Source organism: Elephantulus edwardii, unplaced genomic scaffold, assembly GCF_000299155.1.
Source record: "Elephantulus edwardii isolate Elephantulus edwardi_28Jun2011 unplaced genomic scaffold, EleEdw1.0 scaffold00032, whole genome shotgun sequence".
NCBI classification, from domain to species: Eukaryota; Metazoa; Chordata; class Mammalia; order Macroscelidea; family Macroscelididae; genus Elephantulus; species Elephantulus edwardii.
This window is the reverse complement of record NW_006399782.1, coordinates 10916101-10927795: the sequence shown is the minus strand read 5'-3', so window position 1 is coordinate 10927795 and position 11695 is coordinate 10916101. Positions and strand designations below refer to the sequence as shown.

The 11695-nt window shown below is 44.3% G+C and overlaps 1 protein-coding gene across 1 annotated transcript in view; it reads right to left on the bottom strand.

The window, feature by feature from the left end:
* The window catches only part of HGD (homogentisate 1,2-dioxygenase), an 85684-nt gene that overhangs the window by 14382 nt on the left and 59607 nt on the right, over positions 1-11695 (bottom strand). Inside the window, exons 8-13 of the mRNA XM_006884315.1 lie at positions 10834-10868; positions 9394-9473; positions 8710-8809; positions 4639-4763; positions 3728-3832; positions 681-807 (exon numbers count right to left, since the gene is read on the bottom strand). Coding sequence (XP_006884377.1) covers positions 681-807; positions 3728-3832; positions 4639-4763; positions 8710-8809; positions 9394-9473; positions 10834-10868 — 572 coding nt within the window. The remainder of the gene's footprint in view (positions 1-680; positions 808-3727; positions 3833-4638; positions 4764-8709; positions 8810-9393; positions 9474-10833; positions 10869-11695) is intronic.

Genomic DNA, 11695 nt, shown 5'->3' with positions numbered 1-11695 from the left:
CTATATCTATATCTATATCTATATCTATATCTATATCTATATCTATATCTATATCTATATCTATATCATCTATCTATCTATATATATATAGATATATATATATAGTGATATCTATATAGATATATAGATATAGATATAGTTGTTGTTGTTAAGTGTCGTCGAGTCACAGGCGACTCATAGTGACCCTATGAACGAAACTCCTGGACCCTTCCTGTATAACTTTCTTCCTTTCTCCAGGATCATAGGGTTTCCAGAGGCAAGCTATTCTGAAAGTGGATGCCACTCCTGCTTCTAAGCTTGTTTTAATTGGGAAGCTTCACCAAACACTGTCCACCATGGTAACCATTCTCACATTTGACTCATCAGTGCCACAGTGTTCAGCTTCACAGCAACCACGAGTTACCTCTGTGCAGCAAGTGGACAGACCAGGGTTACATGACCTAAAAGAATGCTTCACCAAAAACAATTAAAGGCAGGCCTGAGGGCCGCGGAGTAGAGTCACCCACCTTTGGCTTGGAAGCCTGGCTTTCTGTTCGCTAGGCCAACTGCTCTCTCTATGCTGTTGTTGGCATATATATTTCAATCCTGCACTCATGCTTAGACTGGGCTTCCCAATGAGTAGTGCCCATCCCTTTACTCTCTCTGTGGCCTTCAAGTGTGGCTTGGTAGAAGAGACTTACTGTGATAATAAGGAGGTCTGAAGGTCTTATCAGCAACCCCCCATCGAGGTGGGAAGATGACAAAATCAGCGATGGCCACTCCAGGGCGGAGAGACTTGGCAGTCAGTACTGTGAAAATGGATGGGTCCTGTGAAAGCACAAGATGACACTGAACCCTCGATGCAAGGGAGGGGACTGGACAATGGCATGCACGTCACCCCTGTGATGAAGGTGTTTCCAAGTGACAGCCTAATTTCTGATCAAACCACCCAGGCCGGGCTAAGAAGTCTGGACTTGTCACTGTGGTATAGTAATCACTCATCAGACCTTCTGCTCTTGCTGAGCTTGAAAGCAAAATGAATTAACACTTGCTAAGAAGATTCTGAGCTGCTTTTCATCCTGCTGAGCCTACATCTCATACAAGGCACAATCCTGGGGTGATGCTGGGGTACCTACTAACCTCAGGTCAGGGTGACCAGAGCAGGGAAGTGGACATAAAGTTCCTGGCAGTTAGGTGGAAACAGAAATAATCCAACTTTTTGATGTATAATAAATCTCTTTTTGTGGAATCACAGAGATTCCAGATGATCACTTTCATCTGGAACTTTGGTCTGCAGGTGGTTTCATTGTTTTCTTACCTTTGTTTGACTCTTGAGCCTAAAAAAAAGAAATCCTATTACTTGTTTTGGTATCTGGTGGCCTAGTGGTGAGGAGCTGTGCTGTCAACCCAAAGGTACGTGGTTCAAATTCACCAGCCTCCCCTTGGAGAAAGATAGGCAATCTCCTCCCATGTGATCTACAGCCTCTGAAAACCCACTGGAGGGTCAACTATGAATCAGTTCTAACTCAACAAGACTAACAACCTTAACAACAACAATAACAGTGTAGATGGGAATAGATTTGGGAGTAGAATGGTATTGAGAACTTTAGAATCCTTCAGTAAAAAAAAACGAAATTGTATGTAATTGAAACCATAATTATGTTAACTTTTTAAAATTTTTTAAATTGATATTTTAATGAAAGTGTATAGAGAACTTGGATTTCCGTTCATTCATTTTAAATGCCATTTAAGAACCAAGAGATTAAATGAATAATTAATGTCTGCCGTCTTATCTTTCAGCATTAATGGCAGTGGAGACTGGGTGGAGGAGGTTGAAGGAGTGATTTTGTTGCAAGGACTAAATCACAAGGTGCCAAGGGTAAGCCAGCCGCTGGCCTCAGCTAAGCCCTTTTCGAGATCTAAGAGAGTAGTTGTTGCTGTTGTTACTGTGTGCTCCTTAGGTCGGAATGGACCCTTTGCTGACCCTCCAGCAGGTTTTCAGAGGCAGTTAATCGCACACACTGCTTCCTTTGCGTTGGCAGCGCAACTCCTTACTTGCAAACCAGGCCACCAAACCTTCTAAGAGAGAGAAGAGAGTCTATCTTCACCTCAAAGAACCAGGACTTCAAAGAGGAGGGGATATTTGAAGCATGTCTCAGAGTAGATACAAAAGGAAAAACCAACAGAAACAGGAGGGGCGAGGGTGGGGGGGAGAAAGAAGAAAGGAACGTGGTTCAAATCCACCAGCTGCCACTGGAGGAGGATGGGCAGTCTCCTCCCCTGTGACTAACTTCCTCTGAAAACCTGCCAGAACGTCAGCAGTGGCACTCGATGGCACAAAACAATAACAAAAACAAGGAAACGGGGAGGAGAAGGAGGAGAAAGAAAAGAGAAAGGAGGAAAGGAAGGAAGAAGAAAGAGAAAGGTGTTACGCTCAGAAAATAGCAGAGATTTCAAAGTGCACAGAAATTCTGTTGAGGGGGGTAACGGGTAAGGCTCAGGGGACAGTGGTGGAAGGTTACGCGCAAGAGGTGACGCCGGAAAGTGAGTGAAGGGCCAGATGGCGCAAACACCACGCTCCAAAGCTCAGCCTTAATCCTCAGCTCTGGGGCGCCTGCTAAGGTTTTCTGATGCGCTAGTAGAATGATCAGAGCTATATTTTGGAAAAATAACTTCCGCAGCAGTGCAGAGAAGATTGAATTTGTGGGAATTCAAACCCCAAAATCAACTCTAAGGGCTGTGGAAGCTCACACTTCATTTGTCATGTGAAATGATCATAACCTATTAGAAGGAAAAGTAGTGAGGCTTAAATACAAGCTTCATTCTAGTCTGAGAGTCCTTTCTCATGCCGACCGGCGTCCCAGGCCTGGTGCCTCCCTTTGCTTTCCCCTTTGGTTTTATTAAGAGTTGCTGCTCTTCAGAAAGGTAGTTTTGTTCCCCTAGAGATAAACAGAACTGGTTCAGAGTAATCTTTCTGTCTCTGATTCTCTGGCTTCTGCTCTAATTATCCCTCCAGCCTGCAAGTTAAATTAATCTGTTATGAACCAGGCACAATGCGCTTTCCCTCAGGAGCTCAGAACAAGCACTTTATCAGGAATGTGGGGCCTTGGAGGCCTGCACTGCAGATCAGGGACCTATTCTGGGGCTCCTTAATTAAATGAAAAATTTGATTAAGTTCACATTCTAGAATTTCTCCAGTTTAAATGTACACACTGACCAACCGCCCTGAGTAACTTTCGAAGAAGACTGTCTGTTCCGTTACAGCTGAAAACAGCCAGGCATGCAGACAAGTGCAGAACAAGTCAAGTAACCTCTGGATACTTGTGAGCAGTCAATCCAGAAGCCTTGACAAAACCCTCAGTTTTTCTTTCTTTCCATTCCATCACTAACATTAGCCTTTGACTTTCTTTTGGGGGAGCTTTTGGGGATACATTATCCACAAAGAAACTAAGCCCCCCTCCCCGCCCCCCATCTACAAGCACTTCGTGCAATCCCACTTGAAGAGCTAAGCTGAGTTCAAGGAGAATGTTAAGTGTCTGGCTTGGCACCCTCACTAGCTGTGTGATTGATTGATTCCTCTGCCAGAGTCTTGCTGCCAGTGATTCAAATTCCTGTCAGGGCAGTGACAAGTGACTATTTCTAGGGCTTCCAAGGGTGACACTGAAAACGCTAATGTTATGAACATCAAGAGTCTACTGTGGACCCAAGAGTTCACCATCCCCAAGGCCTCTCCAGAGTCCGAACTTACTGCATGGTCGAAGGCCACTGAATTGATGACCATGAAGTTCTCCAGGTTGTACTTGTAGGGCATATAGTTCCCATGCCAGGCCACCACATTGAATGGGGACACATCCTGACGACAAAAGACCATGAAAGGTTGAGCCAGAACTCGACGCTTTTGTTCCTGCGGTGCCTCAGTATGTACTTGGCTTCACTTCTTTTTCTGATTTAATTTTCTCCCCTCATAACTTCATTATTCCACCCCTGGGAGAAGCATCACTCTGAGCCATCCTGTGGCTGCTTCACACCCCCTCTCTCCAGCCCTCGCGTAGCCACTAACCCTAATTTTCCTGTTCACCAGCTGCAGATGTCTTCTGGTCACATGTGCTGCAGCAGCAGAACAGCACGTTCTCCAACTAGCGCCTTTTCCACGCTTTTTTAACCCAGTTGTGAGATTTGGAAGATGCCAGCAGTTTTCAGACAATCTGGGCCACCTTCCAGGGCGCCTGGTGTACAGGGCACTGGGCGGGGGGGGGGAGGGGTGTCTTCTCTAGGGACCTGCAGCCCAGAGGAGCTTTTAGCAGACCTGGTGACTGAGGTGATGAGTACAGGAGAGGAGAGAAGGCCTCTAAAATTCCCAATCCCAAGTACTGAAGACTCCAGGGTGATCCTAAGGTGAAGCTTTTTGGACCTGCTCTAAAGTAGGAAAGGATTCACATCCTACTATAGGATGGCAATCTCCAGCCATGTGTCTGTTCTGGAAACAGAATCCAATCCAGAGTATGCCTTATTATATAAAGCACTTAGTGGTGTGGTGAAGGGTTACGGTTAAGGAGAAAGGAGATAATATAGGTAGCGTAACCAAACACTGTCCTTGGTATACAGAAGGTGCTCAATAACTATTCACCCCTCTCCTGCCTACTGACCCTATTACTTTACCTGCTTGGCAGCAAACAGCTTGCCCTGGTATTTATTAATGACGGTGTAACCACCAGGCACTTGGCGATCTTCAAACCAGGCAACGGGTATCAAGAAATCACGAGGATTTGCCAAGCCGTTGGCTCCTAGAACAGAATGACCCAAACATTTTTAGGATATTTTGTGACCATCAGAGTAAGATGTCCACAGTCACACAGAGAGAAAGGGCATTTTTTTAAATGTCTGAAACCACTCCACCAATTGCTTTCATTGCTCAAAGACTCACTGCATTCTTAGTTTTAGGAAGGCAAGGATTTTAATGAGGTTAGAGATCTTGGGGAGTGGGGGAGTAGGAAACCACTCCATAATCATCACCATCATTACCAGCATCATCTCCTATAACTGTATAGTGTTTGTGTTTTACAAAGTCATTTCACTGTATGAGCTCGTCACTACAGGTGAGGTAAGAGGAGGAGAAGGCAGCACTAGGTCAGAGTAAACTCCAGGACTCTGGCAGTCACCTCTAGTCTGTGACTTTGGGAAGAAAGCCTCAGCCCCAGCCTCGCCTCTGCTCTTTGGTCGGAGCTTGAAATCCAAGTCTATAAAGCTGCTCTCCAGCCTGGCAACTCTGTCCCCTACTCAAGGGGAAAATAGGCAGGACTTGCCTGATTACCTTTGCTTGAGGAGCCTGTGTTCCCTCCAGAGAAAGGAAAGAAATCAAAAGACCAAAAATGAAAAGTGTAAGTGCAAAAACATAATTTAACTCTGAGAAGAGAGACCTGGGGAGTGTTTTATCATTTCCAGCTCCTGGGGTTAGAAAAAACTAAGCCCCCAGCTGGTTAGTAAATTATATATATTTTCCAGAGGGTACATGTGCCACGGAACCTGGAGGCTATGCTGACTGGAAAGCAGCAGGAAGCCAGACCAAAGCGGGAAGAGTGGGTGGTGAGCAGGATGACAGACGGCCCACCAGGGCTCCAGCTGCCTCTCTGCTGCCTCCCACCTTCCTCTGACTATTCCGATCCCCCAGCGGAGTGGCCAGAAGGCACATCCTGGCCTGTCCCTATTTCACTCTGAAAAGCTGTTGACAAAGGAGGGATGAGCTGGGAGGTGTGGCCACCTCCTTCAGCACACTCACCAAAGAGGAAACCAAAGGCCAAATGTTCCAGCCACTCCTTTCACTCCAAGAGATGTTTAGAGAGCAATCCTTCCTCCCTCTTTCACCTCCCTCCTCCATCTCCTGCATCCAGCCTGACAGAAGGATGGGGAGGGAACTTGGTACACTTTTGAAAGTTCTAATCTGCCTCATGGGGACTGTGGCTTCTAGCTCCTTCATAGCACTGAGCGATCCACCTCTTTGATTGTTGGGTGTATGGATTTTGTGAAGTGGGCTCCGTAGGAATATAATGTTTATGGACTATATGACACACAGCTTCTCCCCTGTGTCCATAGGAATATAGTTCTTCACATATTTTTAGCTTATATGCTTTTCCTTAAGCTGTTCCCTTTATCCTTTACTTCTCCAATTTTCATCAAGAATAAGACAAATGACAAATGCTGTTCCTGGTGAATCTGGCTCAACCAACCCCCAAATCCCTGTATGCCTTGTGGTATAATGAGAAATTGACCACATAATGTCTCATCTCCAATGGACCATATACTATTGCTTTGGTGTTGTTGGGTGTTTTGTCTTTGCTTTTTAAAGACTAACACAAATGGTTTATTTTGTCAGAATCAGGCATTTAATAGCATATGAGAATCCATATATCCCTCTCCTCTTCCAAACCTCATGAATATTAGACTCAAATATGACACAAGCCATTTTAAGACTGAAGCTTCCCCACTCCCAAAGGAGATTAAAAAATAGTCATGTAAAAAAAAGGTAAGATTAAGTTGTCTCACTCCTACAGCTCATGACTGACCGTTTGTTTACTGGTGACTTGTGCTCTACCCGGAAAACTGTGGAGGTGAACTGATTGATAAACAAATGGTTAGTTATCAGTTTCCTGGGTGATCGTCCCTGAAGGTAAGCCATGCCCAAGGTCTATAATAGGCACTTTTCACTGGACCATCGTCTTACCCAGGTTCAGTCTAACATTTGGCTCTCAAAAGCAAGATGGGGAATTCACGGTTAACCACTTCTCTGTGGTTCTGTGCCTCTGGGACTGAGTTGGGACTTCAGAGCACTGTTGTGAACATCGGATATTCTGGGGAGCGTTGAGGGATGAACAGGCTGCTTAACTTCTCCTGTGGACCTGGGTGTGATAGCCCACTCTCATATTTTCCTTTTTCTAGTTTCATGTCCTTCATGATAGCCCAGCTAAACAGAGTGAGGTTCCAAATATGCAACAAACAAGCTCTGGTGGCCTTGTGGCAGGAAGTTGTGCTGCAATTCTGAAGGCACATGGTTTGAGGACACCAGCTGCTCCGTTGCAGAAATATGGGCAAATATATTACAAGCAGTCCAGCATAGGTATGACAATACAACAGAGGTTGGGGATAAACCATCTGAATGGCTGCACTGCCGCATGCTGATGGGATATCAGCTCTGTATCTAATGAAATGCATCCCTCAGACTCAGCTATGTACACATAGCAGCTTCCTTGCCTGACAGTCCTCTCCCCTAATATACCTCATCGATATCTTCTCCCTAAGTAACAGCTTCTAAAGTGGCAAGTGCTTATTCCACTGCTGCACCCTCTTCTGCCATCTCTCCATCCCCATCTCCACACAGCCGTGAACACCTTCTTGTTTACTTCTTGAATCAACCACAGGCACAGGCGGAGCAACATCCTCCTCTTCAAAGGAGACGCTTAAAACTTGTGTTGCCATGCCCTCACTTAATGAATGCCCCCTCTCCCTAGTAGATGTATCCACACCATGATGGACAGTTTTGTCCAAGTGCACATTCTCTGTATGGTTCTGGAAAAGGTAATCCTTTCTTCATGATCACCATTGTCTACAGCTGAGTCCTAAAGTTGAGGCTAATCTGGAACTGGTGTCTGTAAGATGTGATCTTCCAAGGCATGACTTTCTGTCTTAGAAGATACTCCAGAGTCTCCCTTTTTGGATGAGTTGTGTCTCTTTCAAAGCTGGTAATTCATCATTCTGTTTCCTGGTGTCCCCTCCTGTCAGGTGACTGTCATTGGCAGGATATTGTCCAAGGAGCCACTGCATGGGGGCCTGGGGTTCCCAGCGGGCTGCAAAGCAGCAGTGGGGTCAACCTCATTGATGGAACCATCAGCCTTGTCCCCACTGTGGCCCCCTCCTGGGTCCCCTGGAGAGAGGGAGGTCCCCGGTGAGACTAGCGGGGCTCTTGGCAGCAGGATGTTCTGCTCTGGCTCTCAGTTCTCTTCAGTTCCTCACTTTGAAGGTCATTTTTATGAACCAGGACTTCACTGCTGTCTGCCTTTAAATTTACGAGTGCTGTCTTCATCTAACTTGCAGCTGCTTACTTCATTAATACAGCCAGGAAAAGGCAATTGTTGTTGGATCAAAGACATAGTTTTGTATCATTTCACAGCACCTGCACCCCATGTAGCTTGTTGTTGCTTGTCCATTAAGCTTCTCTAGAAGTTTAACTTCTCTTCCTGGAGCCAGGCAGTGGTGGCAGCAGGGCCAGGGCACCCATGGCTTCGTGGGCCTGGGACAGTCACGAAGAAACATTCCTGCAGCTCCAGTGGCTGCTCCCTGTATACTATTTAAGAGAGAAATTGACAATGAGTTGTCTCCTGTTATGCATGTTTTATGAGAAGAGACCTGTGTTCTTGATGATGTACCTGTCATTACCCTCAGCACAATATGGGGATCGATACAGAGATTAATTAAGTCATGAAGGTTTTATTTCATCAATGGATCATGTGTACTGCATAGAGTTCCTAAAATCAGAAATCTAAAAGGAAAATCAGAGATTGTTCAGGGTGTTCCAGTAGGTTTTATGAATTCCCAGCTATGTTCAGTCTAGCAAAGACCTCTGGAGCAGAATGTAGAGGTGTGAGTTAGACAGTGAGAGGCAAAGAATGTCGAACTTTCATGCGATTATCTGCATCCTGTATTTCAAGTAGGGCTTAGAGAACTGTAAACAAGATTTACCAATGGGTCCCAAGTCAGGCAATTCAAAGTGGACACCAAAGACCTCCAAAATGTAACCCCTGGTCTCCTCGAAGACGTCTATGCTGAACCGCATTCCTCTCTGGAAAAGAAGCAAACACTAGTGGGTGTCCCCCCAGAATCATTGCTGTAGTTCTAAAGAAGCTTCCTCAGATCCACACTGAACCCCAGGCAAAAGTTAAGCTATGCTGGCCTCCATAGGAGACCAGCTCAAAGAGGAATTAGAAAGAAAAATGCCATTCCTAATTACATCTGTGACTCAAGTAAATTCTTGTTTAATCTCTCATTTGGGCAAGGGATAATAATAATAATAATAATAATCCTGATGTGGCCACATTATTAAGAAATTCACCTTCACTGCTTCCCAGATCCCTTTCCCATGGAAACAGAGCCTAATCCAGAGAGTGCATAAATATTTGAGAGGCAGAATTGACAAAGCTCTGTGCCCTATGCATGTTTGCTATTTTAAAGTAGAAATAGAACTGGGGCCTGAGTACCCTTCTCCACATGGAGCCTTCTGCATAACTCAGACGCCTTCCTCATTTCCCAGGCATGACAGAGAAATTTTGGAGTCGGAAATAGAAGCAGCTGCAACATCTGATTGCTTCGGTTTCACTTAACCCAACTTAGACAGAAGAAAGGAGGAGAAGGGGGCACGTTACCAACCTGAATGACGCAGATTTCATTGGGCTGCACAAGCATCTTGCCAAACTCGGTGTAAATGAGAAGCTTTCCTTTCTGGGGAACTGACAAAAAACAGGACACTGGTGAGCAATGCTAGATGTGTGCAGACCATTTCGTGAAGAATAAAAAGATTAAAAGCTGTCTTTGATTTCTCATTCTGTATGAAAAGAGCTTCATTGACTCTCATGGAGGAATTTATACTGTATCTAAATGTGAATGAAAAATTGGCCCAAATCTTTTTTGGTTACTAGGTAAGCAGCTTGTACAGATACAATCCTGTGGAATGATTTTTTTTTAAAGGAAGTAAAAGTAGGATAGGAAACCATAATTTCTGTTGGTCCAGTAGGAGATAGGCATTCATATGACTGAAGTCCACACCAAAATATTGACTCAGAATTATCAACACTAAATAATCTAATAGGGAGCTGAGGTGCCCTAAATGGGATGGAATTCAAATCCATCAGCTGTTCTGTGGGAACAAGACAGACAATCTCCTCCTGTACAATTTACAGCCTCTGAAAACCCATTGGAGGGTTAGCTGTGAATTGGTTACTACTTGATGGCTCAGAACAACAACAACCCATCAAATCGAATGAACAGACCAGAGAAATCTCTAGTAGCTATTGCACTTTCACTTGCTCACTCATTGCTGTTGAACTGAACCAACTCATAGCTGACCCTCCAGTGGGTTTTTGAAAGGCCGTGAACTGCATAGAAGGAAAGGGTGCATCTTTTTCCCTTGGAGCCACTAGTGGATTCAGTCCAGCAAAGGGGCACCACCTTCTGATTTGCAGCATGATTCCGTACAGACTATGTCACCAGAGCTCCCTTATTGCATGTTCTAACATGTTTTACTTTTGTAAAAATGTATATTTAAATCACAGGTATCAGTGATATCTGGGTGATTTTGAAGACAAACGGAATTAATAGATTAGTCACATCTTAGTACTGTTGTTGTTGTTGGTGGTGTTATGTACCATCGAGTCAGAACCAATTCATAGCTGACTCTCTGGTGGGTTTTCAGAGGCAGTTAATCACAGGGGAGGAGATTGCCCATCCTTCTCCCGTGGAGCAGCTGGTGGCCTTGAACCATGTGCCTTCAGGATTGCAGTGCAGCTTCTTGCCACTAGGCCACCTCATTTTTTAAAAAATGTTTTTTTTAAAGTCAGCTGTTCAGATCGTTCACATTAGAAAGACTCAGCAGAGATGGACAAAGACAGAATGTCTGAAAAATAGAACTGGGGCTTTAAGATATACTAGTAATATTTTTTTGATTGTCAATGGCCTCTGACCCTCAATCCATGGATTGTACTAAATGAAATAAAACAGATTGGATGGTGAAGGAAAAATAATGTATATGAAATTTAAAAAGTAGTTTGTAAATTGGAATTAATTGACCTCAAGGGGTCCAAAAGCACTCACCGATTAAAAAGTCCCCATCTGAATTATAAAAACATCTGAAAGATAAAAGTAAAAAGTATTTCCTGAGATACTCTGTTTCAATACTATCTAGACAAATTTATTGATCCCACAAATTATTGTTTGATGTTTATAGTTGTTGTTGTTAAGTGCTGTCTAGTCGCAGGTGACTCATAGTGACCCTATAAAGGAAAGTCTTCAACACTTGTGTGTCTTTCATCCTCTCTCCAGGTTCATAGGGTTTCTGAAGGCAAGCTATTACGGAAGTGGATGCCACTCCTTCTTCCAAGCTTGTTTTAATCGGGGAGTTCCACCCAACACTGTCCGCCATGGGTAACCAACCATTAACGCATTTAAAAATATGGAACACTTCACCAATTTGTGTGTCATAGTATAAAATGGAGACCAAATCAGACTCTGCCTTCATGGCATTTATAGTAAGGTCAAAGTCAGACAACAATCAAATAATTACAGCACTACCTCATCACAAACAGTAACGACACTTAAAAAGACAAGTTCAGAGGGCTGGAAGGATGGGGGCCTGATACAACTGAAAGAGTCAGCAAAGGCTGCCCTGCAGAAGGGACGTATGATCTGAGACGTGAAGGAAGGGACTACAGTTGAAGGAGGGGAAAACTTCCAGGCAAAACAACATGTACAAATGTTCTGGAACAGGAGACCACATGACATGCTGACAAAAACTGACAAACACTAGTGTGGCATAAAGTGGAAAGAGTTTACCGGTGGCTCAGATGAGTTACCTTCAAAGGGAGGTTGCCAGTGTCTGTTACAAGACTGTCATCTTGATATTGATTCATTCCACATTTTGGGCAAATGTTTTCATAAAAGTCCATTTCTGGGGGGG